Source organism: Uloborus diversus, chromosome 8 (assembly GCF_026930045.1).
Source record: "Uloborus diversus isolate 005 chromosome 8, Udiv.v.3.1, whole genome shotgun sequence".
Classification (NCBI taxonomy): Eukaryota; Metazoa; Arthropoda; class Arachnida; order Araneae; family Uloboridae; genus Uloborus; species Uloborus diversus.
The window spans coordinates 68,175,138-68,199,927 of record NC_072738.1 but is presented as its reverse complement, the minus strand read 5'-3'; the positions used below and the strand labels follow the sequence as shown (position 1 = coordinate 68,199,927).

The following is a 24,790-nucleotide window of genomic DNA, read 5'->3' as shown; positions in this document are numbered from 1 at the left end:
TTACATCTAGTCCATCTTTCCTGTGAACACAGTATACTTTTTCCTTTCTTTTTTATAAGGTGTTTCATGGAATCACGGCTCACTGTGATTACTTCTCGTTGCTGCGAATAATGTGACCATACAAGTCACCAAAATAAAGCATTATAAAGATCATTAACAAAACCGTCTACTAAATTCATATCATCAAAGCGATTGGAATTTGAGTTAGAAACTTTTCTCGTAAACTTCCACACTATGGAGTGCCCCAATTAAACTAACTTTAGTCCTTTCTTTTAGATCCTAAGCTTAAAGAGAAAAACCTTAGTTTTGTGGAAATATTAATGTTTTTGATTTTAACGTATTAAGAGGTGTTGAACTCGTTTTGACCATTTCTAGAAAATATATGTGTGATTAATGGTAAGCACTTTGCTTAAAAAGTATTGAGAGAAGTCGAGCAAAATTTCTGTATGAAAGTGAACTACAAATGTAGTTGATGCAAATAATTTTTATTCATTCTCTCTTAGGAGAAGAACTTCAAAGAGTAAAACGAAAAGTAATACATACGGGCACCGATGAAAAATGATGCTGATGAACTTTGGGGGACTATTGTTCCTAAAGTTTGGCACAAAATAGCATTTTCCTTGCATTTATGACTTTGGGTGCTACGAATACATGAAAATTTAGAAACAAAAGTGAGAACACATATGGGCTCTAATGAGAACTGATGCTGATAAATTTCAGCTGATCCAGGTGAACGGTAGCCCAATGTCAATCTCCTTGTATGTGTAGCTGCTACATTTCAAGAAATCAAGAAATAGTACTGGGAAAAAAAGCAAAAGCTTGCATACATATAGATCCCTTATAAGAATTGGTGCTGATGAAGTTTTGGAGTCATTTACTCGGGGGGGGGAGGGAGAGCAGCGGAGCGTCTTCCTCCTTTAACGTGTAGCTGATCTATCTCAAAAAAAAAAAAAAAAAAAAACAGAAATACGTGCAAAGAATAAAGCAAAAGTCTGCACACAGATAGGCCCTAATAAAACTGTTGATGATTATTTTTGCTGATAGCCATTCACAGTGGGGAACCCCTTGATGCGTTTATTAGTGCCAAACTCTAAGAATTAATATTTATGTATTTTTTTTCTAATGAGTGCTGCGTTCTAACGCTATTAAGCCTTTAGCAGGTGCGATCCCCAGATACGGCATCCAGTCTTTCATGTGCCACCATTAAGGCTCAGGATGTCAATGGCACGGATAATTTGGACGCCCAGTTTCCACCACATGGAGGCACCTGGGCTCTCTTTTAATGCGAAATCGCACTAAGAATTTAATTTAGCCTAGGGAATTCGAAGATAAACGAATACTCAAGAGATCTTTTACATGCCGTATAATCATACAACATGGACGCTGCTGATTTTCTACATCTCGAAAATCCACCTACTGGCCACCCCAGGCCAGAACCTGGATCCACAGGAGTAAATGGCCAACGAGTAACCATCACGCCACCAGCCAGGCATATTAATGATACAGTTTTAAAGAAATTTGAGCGATAGAAAACAAATCCTATTGTCTTTAAAAATTTGATATTTCAGAAGTTTTCTACATATTAATAATACTGATAAGATCAAATGACTACATCTAAATATGAGAAATTCATAAAAGCTATGTGAAACAACTTAATAAGCAAACAATAGTACAATACTGAGAAAAGATGATCGATACAAAATACGGCTAGAAAAGGAAAATTAATCTTTCAGAAAAACATCTTCTTTCAGGCGTGTTAGCTCGGAAACGAAGGAGGAAAAGAATCTTCGGGGGGGGGGGGGAGGTTACAATCCGCGTTACATTTTTCTTTTGGGCTAAATTTTCGTTCCAAAGATGTTCTGAGCGGTAAGAGCTTCGAAGGATCTCAAAACTTTGTAACCACAAGCTTTTCTCCGCTAGAAGTATTTTATCTCATGAGTTTTATTCTCCTAACCAATTTGGTGCATCTTTTTAAATTTATGCTCTCTACTTAATACTGACACAAAAATAGCAGATATTCTGTAATCTTCTTAAGTTCTCTATAAAACTTATCCAGCGTAAAACTGTACGTGTAACGTTCTTTTTTCTGAATACTGCCATTCTACTTTTCTTCATAAGCATTCGCCATTTTTTATTGTTTTTAATACACTTTTACAATGAGCAATTTCTTAACCACTGTAATTCTTCTTGCTGTCATGAATCAAAAAAGTTATCAATATTCCAGGACTATCTAATTTTACCTCGAGGATTAAATTATCTGCAATTTTCTGATTCTTAATTGAAATAGAATTAAAATATATAGCCTGTCTTTCCAAACTGACGTACATTGATTGTTCTGCTCGAAAATTGTTAAATAGCTTTGATATTTGAGAAATATTTGTATTAGTTTTTAATAGTTATAAAAACAAAACAAACTAATTTTCTAACGCACTCTGATTGCCATCTTTAAACAGCGAAATACTTATAGGGTTTAACTTTTTCGTTGTAAAAAAGGGTATGATCATTAATAAAGTATAAGTGAAAAAGGTAAAGTATTCTGATGTAGACTACCATTTTTGCAAAAGTAGTTGGAAAAAGAAGATTTGATGCAATTCCTGGTATACAACGACGACAAATTAAGCTTAGGTGAAACTGCAACAATCAAAAATACAACAGAATTTGAAACACGGTTAGAAGATAAAAATATTTTCACGACAATTTCTTTTTTGATTATCTTTGATTTTAATAATTATAAAGTCACTACCTAAGCATTTTCAAATATAGCTTTTCGAGATTCAGTGCAATTCAAATTTGAAGGAAGAATTAATTGGAGTGGACGATGGACGTGCCTGATGTTTGAAGATATTTGCCAGTCAGGATTGAAAATACTTGAACATTTGCATACGAAATCATTTCCACGTTTGGAAGTATCTAAATATTTATTGTTGCGAGCAGCTATTTTGTTTGCTAAGTATATAGAACTTGGGATTCGTTTTGAAAACAATCACATAGAGCAGCATCTTCATATATATATTACCGAATGATCGAGTAACACTGACGTCATCAATAATGAAACTCGCGCCACGTCATGATAATTTGATAACATTTTTTGATAATATTTGACATGGCAGGAAAATACTTTCTTTTGACAGGGCTGAACTGGATCCGGTAACTTGACTGCTTTACCGGTAAGATTATCATTTTAGGATAATGAAGAGACGTAAAATTTGTCAAAAATGAACGATATCTACTGGATTATAATTCCCCAAAGTTGTGGTTAAAATTTCAGCTATCGAAATATCATCAAACAGACAATTGCTTCGTTCAAACGTAGAAGCAATTTTCACCCGTCAAACTTTGACGGGCGATTTTCTAGTTTCTTCAGAAAAGCCATTCCGTGAAAAAGCTGAAATTTTGTCCCGCACGGGACGGTTGATATATTTCATTAAAAAGTAATAATTTTAAAGGGCAATGAGCAAAATTTTTTGCTTAAGAAAAACACTCATTACGTTTGCGATTTCTTAAGTAAAAACATTTTGTTCATTAATCTTTTAAATTATTATTTTTAATTAAATGTATGAGCTGTCACGGGCAGGACAAAATGTCCAATTTCCGTGGAATGATGGACTACAAGTACATGGGTCAGTCTCACAGAAACGGTAATTTCCATGTCTTTGGTATAATTTACGAATGGTTTCTGACACATATTTGAGGGTTTAAATACTTAATCAGAATAAAGTTTAACGAGATAATTGAAAGTAAAATTTCTACATTTTATTTTTAAATGTCCCTTATGTAAGACTAAAGTACTCAAACGTCATTCTCTCACTTCACTGTGAAAAAAATTAAGAAACGTTACTGGGTATTTCCGTGTTACGTTTCGGGGAATTTATTGGTTTTTATCCACTTCCTGGAAAAATCAAGTATCATTGTCAAAAAAAGTTTCCTGAATTGCTACAAGTTGTACGAATGCAGACTTTTCACAGTTGTGAAAAATATTAACTGAGCGTATTAATAAAGTGAGTAGTCTTCAGTTCAATTACGGTCCGTCCATGCTAAATAAGTTCCCAAAGAGAGCAAATAAGTATGGACTACGTAATGCAGGTGAGTAAAATTATCGTCATTTATTTGCAATTCTGGCTTGGCTTTGGCCATGTTTGCAATAATGCTCTTGGAACTTCCTTGATAAATCGGGAAGATGCCAAGCTATTATACTATACTTTCGTAAGTTCACTCTAATTTTCCAAAGACGCGTCTGGCTATTAACGGGACGATTTCTGAATTTTTCAGGAAGATTCCAGGATAATATCAGGAAGGTTACTCAATTTTAGTGGAAAACGTTCCTGGATTTTGCAAGATGTGTTACTGGCAGAAATTGGGCACATCAGCTACCCATTATTTTCCAGGAACGTTTCTGAATCGTTTTTTACAGTGTTGTCACCGCTGTTAGTAAAAAAATAAGCAAAAATTATTTCTAAGCAAACAAACAATAAGTTTACCTTTTTGTAATTTTTATTTCGAAACTAGAAAGTCGACCGTCAAGGTATGATGGGTGAAAATTGCTTCTACATTTGAACGAAGTCATTGCCTGTTTGGTGATATTTTGATACTTGACATTGTAACCCTAATTCTAGGGGATTAATCCTAAACTACTGTAGGTATCGTTCATTGTTGACCATTTTTTCGTTTCTTCATTCTCCTGAAATGACAGTCTTGCCAGTAAAACAATTAAGTTATCGGATCGAGTTCAGCCTTGATACAATAAAGCCTTACCCTGCATGTTAAACATTACTAAAACATATTATCAAATTATCATGCCGTGGCGCGAGTTTCATTGTTGAATCACACGAGTTACTCGATCATATCGGCTATTATTTATGTGAGGATATTGAGGAATTTAAGTAAAGAAAAACTTTTAAAATTATATTTTCATTGAAAACGAAATCACGTAAGTTCGTTTAGTTCACGTAATAATTTTAAGTTTCTCCCCAGCGATTATTGTCATTTCCTCACAATAGTCAATTTCCATTCCATCCCAGAATCACGACGAAATATTTTTTTCTTTTTTAGCAAAAAGTGCAGTAATTTACTGCTAGAAACCCAGAAAAATATTGCAGCACTTTTACGTCTTTAATTTGTCGAAATTGTTTTCTTGGAACCTATATTAAAGTATAAATCCAGGTAAGATTTTTTGCACCCGTCATTCCCTCACATCTGTTTCTACAGAAAAATAAAACAAAAGGATGCATGAAAACTGAATAATCATAAATTACTTCCTCGTTTGAGAATATTTGTATTCAAGTTAACTCAAATATCAGTTAGACGTAACTTCTAGAATCAAATTTTAATGAATTCGCAATGATGAGGGTATGATGCTATTCAAAACGTAATTTTGTTTTACATGACCATTTTTTTTCCATAAAGCCGTTACATACAGGGTGATCCAAAAAATGAATATTTCTCAAAACGAATGAAGATGAAAAGAGGCGGTTTGCAGTGAACGAATCGAAAAGAAGCCGGGTTTTGTGCGGCAATGACGCAAAATATTTCTGTTTTTGACCAACAGATGGCGCTATATTTTTTTTTTTTTTATTTCTCCATAATTCTTTTCATACAGTTTAACTGAATGGACTTTCTCAACTAAAACAGCATTTTGATATACATTAGCTTTGACTACCATGACCTGCTGCCGTTGCTCCTTTTTATATCGTTTGTTGCTGAGCATGATTCTAGATCAGATATCCGACAGCGTCATCTGTTGGTTCGCCAACAAAACTAGATTTGGTTCGTTGACAAACTCCGGCTTCTTTTCTGTCCGTTTAGTGCAAACTGGATCTTTCTATCTTTATTCATTTTCGAATTATTCATTTTTAAAGTTGGTCCTGACTTTTGGATCACCCAGTATATCTATCTCTATAAAATGTTTCATCTAATTCCACCCACTTGAATTTTGCTAACTTAATAAGCTCAAAATGACTGTTTTTTACGAGAGTGGCTCAGATAGCAACCAAGAAGGGATGGTAATTGTCCTCAGAAAAGCACTTAATTACCTTTTTTTTTCATTTCTGTACTTTTTTTTAAAAATCCTATATTCTACAGACAATGTTTTTATTTTACGAACCACCTCTAAAACTTTTTATTTTGTCTCATGTTAGCGTTTACCTTTTACACATTACATTATAGGGACCGGAAAGTATTCTTGTTTTTCCAAACAGATATATTTTTTTAAATATTCTTTTTTAATCTATGATTCAATTACTGCTGCATCAACATCCTTTTCCCCTCTAGTATGCAAAATTTCAATCACGAATCGATAAAAATCTATCAACTTTGGAGCAAAATATCTGGAGATGGCATTTTGGATGTCAGCATGTTTTAAGTTTTTGCCTCACAGAAAGTGTTGAAGTATCAAAAGAAAAAAAAAATTAGATGGTGCAATGCCAAGCGAATACATTTCAGTGATTTTCAACACGAAAGACGTGGTTCTGAAACATGGCTACGCAAGACAACAGGGCTCAAAAAAAATAATAATAAAATAAATTTAAAAAAATGGAAAACTGATGAATTTCAGTGGGTTGCTTCCCTTACTAGTATCATCTGGCATTGCTCCACCCCGTTCCCTTTATTCCGGCAGCTAGATAGCTATATATATATATCAAAAAAAATTGAAAGTTTGACATATCCAAAATGCAATTTTCAGATATTTTGCTCCAACACCAAATGATTTTTGTCAATTTAGAATTCAAAATTTGTACAGAAGATTTCAAAAGGTAGTCGATAAAGAAGGCAATTACATCACTAGGCAAAAATAAAACTTTAAAAAAAAAAATTTTTTAAAAAATTACTTTCCCAGTGCTCCTAAAGATAGTGGTTCACTCTCTGATGCAGAAACTAATAACATATAAAACTTTGACTTCGATTTTCTCTAGTAATTATGTCAGCGTTGAAACGAGACTTCACTGATTTTTATCCTGAAACATGTACACGACGGCAAAATTCATTCATTTAATCAGCAGAAGAGACTGCTTAAAATAACAACAAATCTTGGAATTAATCAAGAGTGAAAACCCCCTACCTCACTTCTCAACCAATCGATATCGTCTGCTTAGTAAAAATCAAAAATAGATTCCCGGTAGAAATTGAAAAATATACACTTGGCCCAAGAACTTCTGAAGGAGGTTAAAGTGGTGAATACTTAACGATTTGGTTTCCGAAATGAGTGTGCGTGCATTTATTTTACAATACCCTTAAACAAATAGAACAAACTTATAAACTTTCGAAAAACAAACTATTTTCTTTCCAGCATGGTGAAGTTGTATTGGGAGAAAGAGAGAAAGATATTGTGTACTTTGTGCCACACTTGTTTCAGAAAAACAAACGATGCTCTTTCAAGTATTCATGAAGACCTTTAGGGTATTTGATCGAAGTATTTCTTCTAGTTTTTGAGTATTTATTGAGCAGTAAAATTTATACGAAAATTTTTTCAGATAGTCATATCATGACTCATAACAAAATTAAATTAGATGCTTGCAAACAGTTTAAAAACCAATGTACTAATACATTTATTCGAGGGTCAATTCAAACGCAAGGTTCCCACCAATTTTATAAATATACAACGCTGTCTATTCTCATTGAATTTGCATTGTTGGAAAGAAAAAAGTTTCTCTATTTTTATACATAATCGCCATCTTTTTGTGTGCATTATTTTCGACGGTGCCTTAACTTCTGTATCGAATGTCACAGAATTCCACCGCCAGAGTGGGACATGATAGTCAACAAACCACTCCGTCCTTGATTGCAGTTCGGAGATCGAGTCTAGTGACTACCACTTGTTTCCTAAGTTTAAGGAACGCTTTGATAGGCAACGTTTCCGGAGTGAAGACGAAGTCAAAAAAGGGGTGAAACGCTTCCTCAACGGGTTGACGGAGGAATTCTGTGACACTCAATACAGAAATTAGGGCACCGTCGACAATAATGCGCAGAAAAAGATGACGATTATGTATAAAAAAAGAGAAACATTTTTTCTTTCCAACGATGTAATTTTCAATGAGAGTAAACCTCCAGCTCAGTCACTCCTATGCCGGGCTGATGAGTGCTAATAAGCACGAAACTGCATTCCTCGACTGGAATTGACTGAGCTGGCGGTGTATTTCATGTATTTCTGCCTTAGCCCTGGCTATAGGGCGGTAACTTACTGAATATATGTGAGTGGGGTTTTCATTTCAAATTTATATAACACTTACAAAATCGGATTTTATTAATAAACTCCGACTTTGTTCGGATCTGAAATTTATATTTGCTTATAGCAATAGCTAATGGTTTTGAACCAAAAAGTCTGTACTCTTTGAGAAACGATGAAGTTAGCAGTTGTCAGGACGCTTGATATATTTCCTGACTCAGTCTTGATCAATTCGCAAATTCATGTCAGACACTTCAGGAGCATTCCAGAAAAGTAGTTTCCCGTTAGGTTCTCTATTACGAAACGAATTACTATATAAACTGTCTGGCGTAGGGGGTTCTGCTGCAGCTTTTATCGATTAAAACCCGAAATAAAAAAATCAACACACAAATTGTTATTCTTTATTTAAAAACCTAATATTTTCTTCGTTAACTTCAAAGAAAGAAATCTATTAACGCTCTCGTTATACCACACCTTGTTATATCGCGCATTCGGGTATATCACGCTTTTCGTCCAGCTCCCGAAAAAATAAATAAAATAAAACTCAGCTTAAAGTGAAAAATTTTAAGTAGTACAATTATTATATTTCCCAGAAATATTTTCTTCTTCCTTTTTCAGGAAATAATGAAACAGCATCTTATTCTATTTTGAGTTATCTTCCTTTAAAGAAATAATTACTTGAATTCTTATTTCACCAAAAGAACAATTGAAATATTTTAGATATATAATTTTGTTTGCTAAGCATTTGGTAAGATAATCTGATAATTTTCCTTTACTGTTTTTGCTCAGAAATTCAGCTTAATATAGGAATAGGCTGGATTAATTTTAGATATACATAAAGGTTACTTGAAGGTTAAAGGGATCGCTGTTTTTAATTACCTCTATTATATCGCGTTTTTGGATATATCGCGTTTTTATTGTCTCCCGAAAAGCACGATATAACGAGGGGCTACTGTACCATTTATCTCAATCGAGACACTAAAACTGTTTCTCACAAAAATGTTTACCAGCTTATTAAGAAAGTGATCACGCGAGTCTTTTCCAGACTTTTTCTTCAGAAAACTTTGCGACGCTCTGAGATACTACTTATTAGGAAACTAGAAAATCGTCCGTCAAGATATGATGGGTGAAAATAGCTTCTACATTTGAACGAAGCAATTGCTTGTTTGGTGATATTTTGCTAGTTGATATTTCAACTTTCACTCCAGTGGATGAACCCTCAACTCCAGTAGGTAGCGTTCATTGTTGGCCATTCTTTCGTTTCTTCATTCGCCTGAAATGACACAGTCTTTACAGTAAACTAGTAGAGTTAATGGATCTAGTTCAACCTTGACACAATAAAGCCTTTCCCTGTATTTTTAACATTACCAAAACATATTATCAAATTATCGGCGCGAGTTTCATTTTTGAGGACGTCAGGAGCAATACTTGATCATATTGGCTAAGATATATGAGGATAGTTTATCTATTCATTTCAAAAACGATGTATGAGTGTTTGCATGCTTGCGTGTACGTACCTTATACGGATTCGTACTTCCGTCAAATTTGGTGTGTAAATGATGTGATGTTCAGGAATTCATAGTGGTGGATTTTTAAAATTAACGAAGATTCCAAACTATTCGAAAATTTGAGTCACAAAATTGCGTAAAACTAGCTGAGACTGTCATGGCTACTGTACTTTCCCGGTTATTGAACTATGCATACATAATGGTGAACTATTATGTATGGGATGTTTCTTACCGAATTATTTTTAAACGAAGAAATATGTAAATAATCAAAGTTAAAAAAGAATCCATACATAATACATACGTTTAATTTATGTGCTTTAAATCAATGCTAAACATTTGGTTACCAAAAATTTATTCAAGCACTTCAAATTTAACGAAAAATTTCTAGAATGACAGGCATTTTATATAATTTACACTTCGGGTGATTTCTAATAAGCTATATAGTAAAGATATAAACATATAACTTTACAAAGATCTACTTCAAAATGCTATGAATAGCGTTTGAATGATGATAACCTTAAAGAACATTTTCGGTAAGGCTCTCAAAACTTTAAATACTGCTAAGCTCAAATTTTACGTAGTGATTGAAAACCAATTTTATGTGGTCAAATCATTTATTGCGCAGTATAGTCTATCAAGGCTCTTGCGTCATGAAACCCAATAGAACCAATCAAGTCATTTTATTCTAAACACGTATTCGAAACACTGGACATGGTTGTGGTTACGATATTGGCACATCTGCTTCAGAAAAGAGAACCGACGAAGCATGCAAACGATTCCCTTGATTTATTAAATCAATGACTTCAGAATTGGAATGAGCGCGCCTACATTAAAATTGAATGCATAAATCATTAGGTTTATATTTCGTTTTGCAGATACATAACATACGATAAATACACTACAATAAGAGAGATATTAAGAAGAAAAATTAGAGTTTACGTTCAAAATGTATTTTAAGTGGGATGAGATGACGTATCTGGCAATCAAGTAACTGCGTTTCAGCGTGGTTTTAAAAATGGCACGCCTTTTGTAAATTTTTTATTTATTTATTTTAGTATACAGGCTATTTTGGCAAAAAAAACATTCATCCAAACATGTTTTTATGCGGTGGATAGGGTCCGCATTGAAAAAAAAATCGCTTAAAAAGCTGTTCGAAACTTCACTAGTAGATTTTAAAAAATGTTTTCGCAACAGTTAAAAAAAAAAAATTATGCGATGGATACGAACCGCATAAAAAAAGTCTCACATGGAAAATAACTCAAAAACTTACAAAATTTTAATCTTTAAACGAAATCAAAATAAACCAAGTGATGATATTTTTTGCCGAGTACTCGGACAAAATTTCCCGAATAAGGAAATTTTTGGGAGGTTACAGGGACTTCCCATCGAGATGCCTATGTCGTCACTTGAACGTCGCAACTACGTCGCAATCGTTTTAAAGATAATTTCATCACTGTAAAAACGATTCAGAAACGTTCCTGGAAAATAATGGGCAGCTAATGTGCCCAATTTCTGCCAGTAACATATCTTGCGAAATCCCGGAACGTTTTCCGTTAAAATTCAGTAACCTTCCTGACATTATCCTGGAAGCCTCCTGAAAAATTCAGAAATCTTGCCGTTAAAAGCCAGTCGTGTCTCTGGAAAACTGGACCAAACTTAGAAAGGTATAATAAAATGGCTTGGCATCTTTTTGATTCATCAAGGACGTTCCAAGAGCATTATTGCAGACACGGCCGAAGTTAAGCCAGAATTGCTGGTAAGTAACGAGAATTTTACTCGCCTGCAATCAGTGTTGGGCATTAATTAATTATTTTTTCAATTGCCTTGTCAGTTGATTAAAAAAGTAATTGCAATTAAATTAATTGCAATTAATTTAATTGCAATTAAACTATTAATTGTACTATGCAATTAATTTAATTAGATTAATGTACGTTAATCGCTTTTCACAATTAAAATAATTGCAATTAATTTTTTTAATTGTTTTATGAAACTATTAAAACTAACATCTAACTTAATGTATCAGTAGGTACAGCGCAGCGTACCGAGTTCAAAGTATTATTCGAATTCTTATTTTCGTTCTCAGTGTTGATTCCTCGCTCACCCCCTGAACTATTCTCGTCTTGGCAAGGTTTTTTCCACACGTAAATGTTTGTGTTTTAATTAAGTGTTTTAAAGTTGTGCAAATCATGGTTTTATAGTTTAACCTGTAACAGGGGAAATCGGAAAGAAAGACATAATAGGGGACGAAACATCTAAGAGACCGCTCTGTTCAATTTTCTTTTCTTTTTTTTAAATCGTGTAATTGAGATGCATTCCTGTAATTTCCCTCAGATGTTCTTCGGACTTTTACTAGTACGGAAAACTTTTTTTTAATTTTTAATTGAAATATACGTTTTTCGAGGATATTTTGCTGGAGCCAAAGATTTTTTGAGAAAAGTCATATGCTGCAGTAAATAATTTATTGCTCGTAATAGAGTTACTGATTCATGAAATACATCGCCAGCTCAGTCATTTCCAGCCGAGGACTGCAGTTTCGTGCTTATTAGCACGCATCAGCCCGGCATAGGAACTGAGCTGCAGATGGAAAACCTCTTAAGGAAGTCAAGAGTGCCAAACAAACTGGTAGCTAATATAGAATTAACGCAGATCAGACGAGTGACCGAAGCAATGTTCGGTTCAACTCGAGTATTTCATATATTTTTGCTTTAGCCCTGGCTATTAGGCAGTAATTTACTGAAAGTTACTGATATTTTATTGATATTTTATTTGTTGCCAACATGTGTATTTAAATAGTTAGATAGTAATATAGTACTCGTTTAGCGTCCACGTCCCAAGTAGACCTGTCGTCTGTAAAATATATTGTACAAAACCAGTAATTTTTTTATGAGTTAGTTTTAGTTAAAATTCACAGAACAATCGACAACTGTTAATTGTAGTAAACTACAATTAACAATTAATTAATCGTTAACTGTGGTAAACTACAACTAACAATTAATTAATTGTTAACTGTAGTAAACTACAATTAACAATTAATAAATTGTTAACTGCAGTAAACTACAATTAACAATTAATTAAATGTTAATTGTAATTTTCCACAATTACAGTTGATAAATTGTTAGTTGTTGTGGTTACGTTTACCAATTAATCAACTGTTAATCTTTAATTGTTAATGCAATTAAAATTTGCCCAACTCTGCCTACAAGTAATGCAAAGCAACGTAGTTCATACTCATTCACTCCCTTTGGGACTTAATTAGCATGGACGGGCCGTAATTTCAATGAAGCCGATACACTTAATAAATACGCTCAGTTAATTTTTAAACTGGGAGCTAAGAATATTTTTCACAACAGTGAAAAGTCTGCATTCATGCAACTTGTAGCAATTCAGGAAACATCTTGACAATAATACTGGATTTTTCCAGAAAGTGAATAAAAACCATTAAAATCCCGAAACGTAACACGGAAATACCCAGTAACGTTTCGGAATTTTTTACAGTGATTAATTGAATCCCAATCTGATTGAAATTTTAACATACCGCACAAAAACAAATCGCACAAAAAAAAATTGCACAAATCAATCGCACAAAAAAATTGCTTTAAAAAAAGACCGCATAAAAACAGATTTGGTTGTACTGTCATTTCTAAATTTCCAATATTTTATTGTATGTACATTTTCCTTATTTTATTCCACATGATTTATGGTAGTCAACTCGGATATTGACGAAAAGTTCAGCGTTTGGCATTCACCCGATTCGGAATCAGCTGATCAAAATAGTATGGAAACTCTCAAGAAACATTGTACTTATTTAAAACTAGTGGCACAGCTTTGCCCGTAATAGAAAAATTAAAAGGTCTTTTGGTTCACCTGTATATTTACAAATAATGTATGGTGAATTTTCTCGCCGATTGGCTTGTACCCATGTTACGATTCCACATTATGATAATTTCGTATCTCGCCGATTGGCTTGTACCCATGTTACGATTCCACATTATGATAATTTCGTATCTCGCCAATTGGCTTGTGCCCTTGTTACGGGTCCACTTTATGATAATTTCTGAAATAGTATATGGTGAATTTTCTCGCCAAACGGCTTGTACCCATGTTACAGTTCCACGTTATGATAATTTCGTATTTTACCAATTGGCTTGTGCCCATGTTACGGATCCACGTTATGATAATTTCGTAATTTACTTGTCCATCTTATGATAATTTTGTTCATAAAATTGAAACAGAAAAAGAACCACATCGAGTTTTTGAAAAATTGCTTCGAGGTGCACACCCCCATGCTACAAACTAACTTTGCCAAATTTCATGAAAATCGGCCGAACAGTCTAGGCGCTATGCGCGTCACAGAGATCCAGACATCCAGACGGAGAGACTTTCAGCTTTGTTATTAGTAAAGATAAAAATGTTTCTTATAAACATTTGCCTTTTAATATTTTATGGTAGCAGTCATTAAAATTTGAAATTTTTATACATCATTTCAAAAAACACATAATGTCCTTTATCTCACAGGTATTTTTATATGAAAATAAAAATCCATCGTATCAAGAACCACTCATTATTTGAAGGGGAAAAAAGGACTGTAATAATGGCAATTTTGACTTAAGAGGGGTTGTGCTTTTTTTATATATGATTTTTTCCCTCGTACAGGCCATACATTTTCTCCGTGCAGTGGAGCAAGGACCACTTGTCCTGCACTCACAGCAGCTCTTTGATGAAGAAACTCGACTAAAGGCAACGAAAAGAACAAAGGGAAGAGAAATGGGGATTTTAATCCAGACGACAAAAGAAGAGAAGAGTCCCCTCTAGAGAATTCACTTTTCCAGAAACTCTTTCGCCCAAGAGATTTAGGAGCGGACAGAATAAACTCGAAAAAAGAACTTTTATTTCAAATACTCAGAAAACGTTTCATTTATTCCTTTATTTTATGTATTTATTTATTTGCGTAACGAATGAGATAAGTTCGTAATAAAATACTTTTTTTTCTGTGACAAAAAAAGAGAAAAAAATACGAAAGAAACAAAAAAATTTTCAGTGAAATTAATTCATACAATTAAGGCATTAAACTGAACATTCCTTGAGATCATTCAGAATGTTTTTAATATGTGCTATAAATTTCTGTGCACTTCTGTGTGTAACAATATATCTCCGGACTGGCAATATCTACCAGGTCAACATTGGTACCATTGGGTACAGGATATCCAGGAAAAGCCATTTCTCCCTGTCTCATTGTTCTAAACCTTAACGGGCTGGCCATTCAGTCTAAGGATGACCTTAGGATAGCCAATTATGTCCTGACCCCCTAAAACCATCAATTGTCACCCGCTGCAGGTGGTGAACGGGTGTGGATGAGCGAAACGAGCAAGGGGAGGATCCGCTTAGTATTATGTTTAACCGATTACAACAAAAATGTTTTCAATAATAAAGCTGTTTTCTTCACCTTTAAGTATAAAGAAATTAACTTACAATTTTCGATTCAATCAATTTATACTGAAAGTTTAAGTCTGTCAACTAAATTTTCGCATTCATGATTTAGAATGATTACTTGCTATTTATGTGAGAAATCTGTTGCATTGGTTTTTAACTGCTTTCCAAGTTTTACGACAGGTGCCTAAATATCTGTTTGCAGTACTTTTAGAAATGTAATACTTGCCGAACACAATCATCATTATGGCATTATCGAATTTACAAGGTGGTTATAAAATAACATGAGGTGTTCTGAGCCCTCTAGCGAGTGAAGTATTGGATGAAACATTGCTTAATTTCATGGGCGTACATAGCAGACCATGGGATATGGATTTCTGAAATAAAAAAAATATAGTACCAAAAATCGTACCAGAGAATTTTTAAAATTGATAATGTGTTAATGTTGAAGGATTAAATGGTAACTAACAAAACATGCATCTATTTTATTCACAAAAAACGATGTTTACTTACAAATAAAGTTCAATCACTAAAATCGAGATTTTCCAGATACTGCATAGAATGCTCAATGTTTTCCATACATTCAGGGCGGGGTGGGAATTAATTTCTCCTATCTGTAACTTTATGCGAGTTATCAAAGTTGAGATATCAGAAACATGTCGTAGACACACAACACCGTTAAGAAATCCCCATGGCCAAGCGTGACATGGTGAAAGATAGTACGACCACGGTGGCCATAACGTAGGAAATGCATGACTAATAAAACTGCTATCAAAACAATGTTGCCGATATACACTCAGTACCTAAAGCATAACGTGGGGTGGTGCACCATCATGAATATTATCCACGAAAGAAATCCGTGCTACAGCGCCAAAATTTCTTCATGACGACTTTTGGTATTGTTCTTCTCCTGTTACAAATTGATGATTTTATTGAACCTCACTGGAAAGCAACAAAAATTTTCAGTTAAAAACTTGGTTCGTACTGCATTTTTTTGGCATTTAATTCTTCAATATTCTCAAATAATACTTTTACAGTGTTAAAATTCCTCTTCGTGGGAACTATTGGTACTTCTTTTTATTGTAAAAATCGAAATTCCATGGTCTGCTATGTACGCCAATGAAATTTGGTAATGTTTCGTCCAATACTTCATTTGCTAGGGAGCTCTAAGCACCTCACGTTATATAACCACCCTAAACTAGAGGTGAGCAATGTCGTTCTTTTTAATGATCCGTTCACAGCATCGTTCCTTCTTTTGATCCGTTCATTCAACTCGTTCATTTCAAAAAGTTGCAGGTGATCTCTCTACACGACGTACTCACGTCTATTCGAAAAGTATCAATTGATCAGTAATATTCTTTGAAGGGAAAATAGCTGAAATCTTCTAAAAATAAGAAAATATGCCTATCAAAAATGAATCAATTTTTTTTTCTTAAGGTTTAGATGTTTAAAGCAATTATATTTCATTTAGTAAGATATTTCTCAGTTTCTGAATGGTAAGATAGGTTTTCCATTCCAAAAATCGCAAGTTCCATTTCAAAATTTCACGCAATTACATTATTAAATTTTACAATACAAAGAAAGTAAATAAACTGTTCTTGACATCAGAAAATTTGCAAAATTGAACTTGCGAATAATGTACTAATTCTAAATGGAAATACACTATATGACCAAAAGTATTGGGACACTTTCAAAAAGTGACATTTTTTTTTCAGATTTCTTGAGAAATAAGAGACCATTTGCTCTGTAATCTTTTTCACATAAAAAGCATACTCCAGCTCTCATTTTCCAATAAAAATGGAATCAGGATCAGCAAAAAATTGAGAAAACAAAAATAGTTTTTTGATCACCCTTCACTGAAAATAGCTGGGAATGAGTAATACGTTTCAGAAATAAATTAACAAACTATGCAGGATTTATTTTTATATTTTCGTGAAAGTATCTCTTATGCCCACGATGATATAAGCATTTCTTTCAAAAATACAAATTTTAATTGAAGGTTTTCGGCTCATAGGCTCATAACACGCAGAGTTTTCCGTTAAACTTTTCTTAACTTTCAGGATATTTGACACTGAAGAAAATAAAAAATAAAATTTAAAATTCAAAGATTAAAAGTGTAATGAAATATGAAGGTTTTAAAGCAATTAATTTTTTACTGCGCATGCGCGAAAGATAGCAATTTATAACCTTCATCAACCAAATCCCAGATAAATCTTGCAACTCATAATAAAATTCCAGCCGGATATCTTTAAATATTAAAAAGTTATCAGCGATCTAATGCGCCGAATTTCTATAATTCTTGGATAGGCGACGAATTGTGAGGGATCGTTCGCAAATTACCCGTTTTATCTTAAATCACTCTGCACGAAAACAGGAAAGTGTTGCTAGTTTCAAACAACCCCTTACGATTCGTTGCCTATAAAATAATGGGGTTGTTTCCTTCAGTCAAAAGTAGTACTTTTAGTCATTGAAATTGATAGAATAAGCAAAAAGAAAAAAAATAATAATAATAACATGGACCCAGAAAATTCTTTCATTTTCCCAACAATTATTTTTTGATTAATTTTTTTAAATGTCCGATTTTGCAAACAAGGCGTGCACAAATGATGCTCTTTGGCGCATTTTGTACCGCGTTTCCACGTTATGATAATCAAGAAGCGAATTAAAATTGCCCTCTACGCTTGCTATCAACCATATCGTTGCCAATATCCGTGAGAAAAGATGCGAATTAAATATTTTGCTCTGTGAATTGCAACACAAAATGGCATTTCATCATTTGTGATGTCATCGGTAAGAAATGTAAACAATGAAAGCGCACCGATTTAAGTAAGTTTTTAAAAATATTAAACTTAAACAAATTATTTAAAAAATGGTTAGATCCTATGTTTTTAAGCATGTTCTTTCAAAAAAAAATACTTTTAAAATTTTGGAAATGACCCCATTATTGAAATTCAGCTCATCAAAGATTACTGATAACTTTTTAAATTTTAAAGATCTCGAGCTGGAATTTTATTATGAGTTGCAGGATCTACTTGCGCTTTGCATTATGAAGATTATAAACTGCTATCTTTCACGCATGCGCTTTGAAAATTTTATTGCTATAAACGTTCATATTTCTTTAAATTTTCAATGTTTTAACTTCAAATTTTATTTTTATGTTTCTCATGATGCTTTCAAATAATCTGAACGTTTAGAAACGTTTGACGGAAAACTAGGCGTGTTATGAGATGAAAACCTTCAAATAAAATTTGTATTTTTGAAAGAAATGCTTAAATCTCCGTGGGTATAAGAGATACTTCCACGAAAATATAAAAATAAACTCTACATAGTTTGTTAATTTATTTATGAAATTTATAGTTAATTCCCAGCTATTTAGAACGGAGGATGATCAGAAAGCTATTTTTGTTTTCTCAAATTGTTTCTGGTCCCTTAAATGAATAGTAGATTCCATTTTTATTGGAAAATGACAACTGGAGCATACCTTTTGTGAAAAAAAAAATACAGAGCAATTGGTCCCTTGTTCTTCGAGAAATTCGTAAAAATATGAACTTTTGGAAGTGTCCCAATATACTTTTAGTCATATAGTGCATTATATCTCCAAGTGCAGTATGGCCACGGGTGAAAATGAAACAAAAAAAAAAATAATTTTGGAAATGTACTTTAGGTTACATTTTATAAAATGCATCAATACAGTGTTCTAAACTGTTCACCGTTTAAAAGAACGGTCGTTCATTTTTTAGGCGAACGAACGAATCCGTTCATTTTAAGGATTCGTTCTTTTTGACCCGTTCGTTCATGAACGACACATCCCTATCCTGTACATGGATAACTTTGAGAAATAGTTTTAAATGGTCAATAGATGTTTAGCCTCATCAAACCAAGCTAATCAAATTAATATCATCACTGTTTCATTCTTCCACTTTTTGACGTTTTAGAAGCATAAGTGAATCATGATTTTAAACGTATCCAGTATAAAATTTAAATTTGCTAAAGCAAAAAGCTAGAAAATACCATTCATACAGGGTGTCTGAAAAGACCTTGACACCTTGTGAAAATTCATTGAAAAGCGACATATTTCGCCGGCCCAAGTATGGCCTTACTTATCTGACATTTCGGGTCCAAATTTACGCGTAAAAACATTATTATATGTACAGAAACCACGTTGCAGAAAACTGGTTGCTATGCTGCGGATGCATTGTTTAAAAGTTTTCGATTATTTTAGTGTCTTAATATGGAAAAGACATTTTACTTCATATTTAAAATGAAGTATGGTATAAAAACGGGGTTCATTAACAAAAACACCTCCAATAAACTGTTATTCATTTTAAGAAAAAAAATTTCTTCTAGATTTAGCCAAAGAGGCGTTTTACTCAACTTATCATCAATAACATTACGATATTGCAACCAGAGACTATAATAACATATTTCCAATACTTTAAACAAGGTTGGATCCAAAGCCGTCTTGGAACCAAAATGTCGGATAGGTCGGCCTGTCTTTTAAAGGCTCAAGAACTCGTAATGACATCGTGAAAAAAAGCAAAAGTGTAATTATAGGTAACTGCTGTATCGCAGGATGGAAAACAAACGTCCTGTGAGGTATTTAAGAATTTTATGAAACAGAAAGCAATACCTTTCATCACCAGAATTCAATGTGTGTATACCCAAACCTGTTTTACCTTGGTGGATGAGCTTATGGATGAAAAGACATATGTCTTTTCATCCATAAGTTCATTTCTTTTTACATTAAAAAAAGGCGTTCCTTGTAACGCCGAAACACATGTCTGCAGCAATTTGTATCTGTGCTTTTTGACGCTGTTATTTCTTACTTTACTTGTCTGCACAAAGATCCTTATATATTATTTCTGTAGCCTGTTTTTGGTTTCTACGCCAGATTTTCCTCAATTCTTGATCGATTTCTTTGATTTACGCTTTATTTAAAGCTTATGGTGCTGGCTACTGACGAAAAATAGACCCACGGTCTAAAAATTGTTTGAGAGAAATATCGCGCATTACATGAACACTTAATTAATTTAATAACAAATATGAAGGAATAGAGTAAATGAGAAGGAAACGCTCCTTGCTGATATGAAAACTTGAAGTGACTTTGTGCTAAATTACTTCTGAATTGTACGTTTTTTTTTTTTTTTTTCTTTTTAAGCTTTGGCTGTGGTAAGAAAATTAAAGCATAATGTGAGCGAAAATATAAGTAACAGGTTTAAGATTTCAGACTACAATAGAATTGTTTTTTGTTCAGAAAAAAATAATAAATCGTATATTGAAATATATATTCTACTAATGAGTTTTTGACTCTTTGCACAAATAAAAAAATTACTACCTCAATTTGAAGGGTAAAATATATATTTTTTCTTCTTTTTGCAAAAAAAAAAAAAAAAAAAAAACAAATAGCTTATCACATTTTTATTACATTCGAAAAGCTACGCTTAAAAAAAAGCATAGTTCAATTTATTTTGTATTTTAAACGTGCTGTTAACTGATGAACACGTGCTGCCATCTAAGTCATAACGGTTCAAGCAGCCTGCGGTTACAATTTGTAAAAATTTTCAAGAATAAAAAAATGTTTCTTCAATATCTTATCTTATATATTATTCAAATCCCCTCATTTTAAAACTTATCAAGCTGGCTAATGAAGAAAAATAGACTTACGGTCGAAAAATCAAGTTTTCGAAAACGCCCCTTGCTGTTTCAAAACTTTGATGCTGCCTGTAGTTCTTACGCATTTTTTAAAAGCAAAGTTCTAATGCAGTTTTCTATTTTTTACGTCGCTTTCGGCAAAAAAATAGCCTGTGTGTGTGTTCATACTTTAATAAAGCTTAAAAGCACTGTACTTAGTTGTTCAGCTAAATTGATAAATTTTTTTCGGTAGAGCGTTCGGCTATAAACTATCTGAACTTCGGGCAAGTTTGGGCTGTCCGATGTAATATCAAATTTATATTAGTATTACGCATTACATGTACTCATAACATACAAACGTAATAAAATAAATGCAGTGGGAATGCTACTTGGTGTTTCGACTCATTTATGCAGGCTAAAGTTATCATTTGGATAAGTTGACTGTTAATCGAAGGGTGTTCTTCCTTTTTTTGAGCTTTGACTACATCCAGACCACTCAGCATAATGTAAGCATAAAAAAGTATTAGATTTACTAAAAGGAAATCCTTTTTGTGCAGAAAAACATTTTCATTGTATGCTGAAATGTAGATGTTTCTAATAGCAGTGTTCGACCTTTTGTACAAATGAAAAAATACTACGCCAAATTAAAACTACGAGTTTCACTCAGTGAAGTTTTTATTCGAGCAAATACGATATAAAGCATTAAAATATTATTAACTTCATTAGCAAGAAATCATTTTCTACTCCTCTGCATTCTGCTGAAAAAAAAAAAACATTTTGTCTACGTTTGAAAAGTTACACTTAAAAAACGGACTCAGTTCAATTGGTTTTGGTTTTGAATTTTAAGTGTTCGATTAAAAGAGAAACATGTGCGGGCATTTAAGCCGTAACGGTTAAAGCAACCTTCTATGTGAAATAGTTCAATATTCAAAGATAAAAACACTTATTTTCAATCTAATTTATTACTTCTCTAGAATGTTCGTTTCAATCGCTACGTGAGATCTTCGTCATTCTTTAATCAAATTCCATGCTTTGCGAATAATTTTAAATCGTATCATGCTGGTTAATGACAAAACATAGAAGCATGATCTTATTATTATTTTTTTTTTATTTTGTTGGCAAAAAGCTTTTTTGCTGTTTTTTACTACGCATTCCTTCAATGAATAGCTTTCGAAAAGGAAGGCGCAATTGCTAGGTTTGTTGGGGTGTCGGACTGTTAATCAGAATGGCGCCAATTCGAATCCGTGCCAATAAATATCTCTTTAATGTTTCTTTTTTTCCCGTCAGATGTTCACATGGGCAGGACTGTATTTGCCACAACCTGTTTTTTTACATGCACAATTATTGCTTTTTCACGAGTCACTACTCAGTCACACTTTTAATGATATTTATGTTTGAATTGAAAATATGTACGACCAAAAGGTGAGCGATGATCCAATTATCACAACGTTGTATTTAACGAGGTTTTGTTACTGATGTCTTTAAATTACATGCCTTCTCTTCTGCACTTACTTATTTTTCGGTTCTTTATCATAATGTTCTTCCATTGAAATTCTTAAATAGCGAAATACCTTATGAAATGATTCGAAGCACAGTGCGGAGTTCCGCACGGGTCGACTAGTATTTATTTATCACACTTATCTTTTATTACAGCAAAAAACAATGTTTTGCATGAAAATTACACGAGATCGTTTCTTGCAAATACTTAATCACGTATAATTCAGCTGCAGTGGTCTCGGACTGACGCTCCAAGAAAGTCATGTTGTTTCATCTTTATATACTACTAAACTACTAATAGGCCAGGGGTTTTCTTTCGGTACCATTTTCTTCTCTGTTTTCTCCTCAACCGATTTTCTTCATATTTTCTTCATTCCTTTTTTTTTTTTTTTTTTTCGTTTAGTAGCTATTGCCGAGTTTTAGTGCCATCAATAAAAGTTTTTGAAATCAGGCGCTAATTAACGGTGATATTAATTAAAAAGGCATTTTCGTCCTAAATGGAACTTTCTACGCGAATGCCTGGTCCAATTTTTTTCGAATTGTATACGGTTGGAAAAATCTTTAAAAAAAATACCCCAAACGAAGTTTTTTACAAGGCGCGCAAAGTTCAAGTTCAATTCCCTAAACACGCTAGAAAAAGCATATTTTACTAAGTAAAACGCGTAATTTTTAATTTCAATAATTTATTGTGCCACCAATGCAGAAACTCTATATTTAATTTGAACAAGAAGTGAATATTTGATGTATTTATAGTTCCGTTCTTGCAATCACAATTTAAAATTATTATTCAAGTGAATATCTATATTTTAAATTCTACAAATTTGATGCGAATAAACCGGGGATCCGAATGAACGGAAGCCGGATAAACAACTTTCTACTATATCCAGAAAAATCACATTTTCGGGGAAACACGATGCAAGACTTTGATAAAGGTATTTGTCATCAAAGAGTCTTTTCGAAACAAATTACATACATCTTTAAATTTAATATTATTGTGAAATTCGTTAATGCTATTTTGCACTCAAACCACAAGTCATACTGCGCTGTTATTGAAATCCATAAAAAAAGAAGTATCAAGGAAGGTTAATATTTAGAAAATGCAAAACTGATTCTCTGTCAAAATAAACAACTTCGTGTCGTTGGTGTCGTTGTAAGAACATCTTAGCAGATTAAAAGAACTTGTATTGTAATTTCTTTGCGCTAATAAATAACTCATGCTTGTTTCGAAATGCTGCATTTTGCACAGAAAAAAACCACCCCGTTTGTCATTTCTGAAGTTTCTGAACATTATTTCCAGATATGCATCAGAAAGCAATCTCCTTTCTTCAAGATTAGCCATCAAAAACATAAAAGAGAAAGAGTGGGCAGGAAGGTAGTAATTTCTGAAAATTTTCAAATAAAAAGTCGCATCCATTATCGCCCGTGTTTCTGGCTAGAAAAGATTAAAGTTTCGAAATTAAATTACGCCCATCTATCTAAACTGCATTTCGTGTTTAATAATGCTGGCATTTTTTACGTTGATGTTTCAGAGCACTCCTCCTAAAAAGATAATAGTAATCTTAACGACATTTTAAAACAAATTTTTCTTTTCATCTTTTTTTTTTCGTAAATCTCTCGTGATTCTCATTTTTATTAAGGTAACTGGATTTAATTAATTGAAATCCTGCCGTGTCCCAACATTCGTTCAGCACTTTTAAATTCTTTGTCTTTTATCGGGTAAATACGAAATATCCTTCTTTATAAGCAGCAGGGCCAGATATAGATTTAACAGAGCCCTAAGCTATTTCAGGTATGGTGCCCATTTTGTAGTTTGGACAACTTTACGTTTGTGGCAAAACAAGCTATTTTTTAAAGGGGGTTTTATTTTGCTATGCGTGACTGTTTTTTCACTGATACAGATGCAAATAGATATACCCCCACCCTCACCTCTTTTCATTTTTAATGTTCCAATTGTCTTTAAGGTCTCAGGAGAGTGATAGAAGGTCTCTCTGTAAGTGAGGTTTAAAAACTCCTCGTCTTTAGAGGTCCTGGGATTTCTCCCCAGGGGAGGAATTTTGAAAAATAGATATAAAACCCATTTTGAGGCCTTACAAGGGGTAATTAGGGCTACAAAATGTCAGGCAGAGAAAAAGAAGGTAAAAAACAACTTTTTAAAGTTTTCCACCGATTTTTCAAATTAAGATCAATCAATGTAAAACCGGGTTTTAATTGGACAAATCTTTGGCAATCGACAAAAAGGAAAAGCAAGGAAAGAAAAAAGATAACTCTTCGTCACTTGATCATATTGGCTTTCAATATAGTTAGCTTTTGATCACCCCCCCCCCTCCCCTGCTCAACCCGAAAATGATCAGAACTAAAAAAATAATTATGGGATGCTTTAGAAGAAATGGTGTAGAGTTGTAGTAAATAAGGTAACGAGAGAATAACATCCTGGTCGTTTGGACCATGGTTTATACACTTGATATTTGAAAAGTTGAAGAACTTTTTAAGGAGTTTCAAAGACTTATTTAGCTATTTTCAAGGTTTCAAGACTATAAAAGTATTTAAAGCATTTCATTTACACATTCCT

At 33.2% G+C, this 24,790-nt stretch overlaps 1 protein-coding gene across 1 annotated transcript in view; it reads right to left on the bottom strand.

Moving 5' to 3' along the window:
• The window catches only part of LOC129228409 (tudor domain-containing protein 7-like), a 54,731-nt gene extending 39,832 nt beyond the window's left edge, over positions 1 to 14,899 (bottom strand). Inside the window, exon 1 of the mRNA XM_054863089.1 lies at positions 14,837 to 14,899. Coding sequence (XP_054719064.1) covers positions 14,837 to 14,899 — 63 coding nt within the window. The remainder of the gene's footprint in view (positions 1 to 14,836) is intronic.
• Positions 14,900 to 24,790: the final 9,891 nt, after the last annotated feature.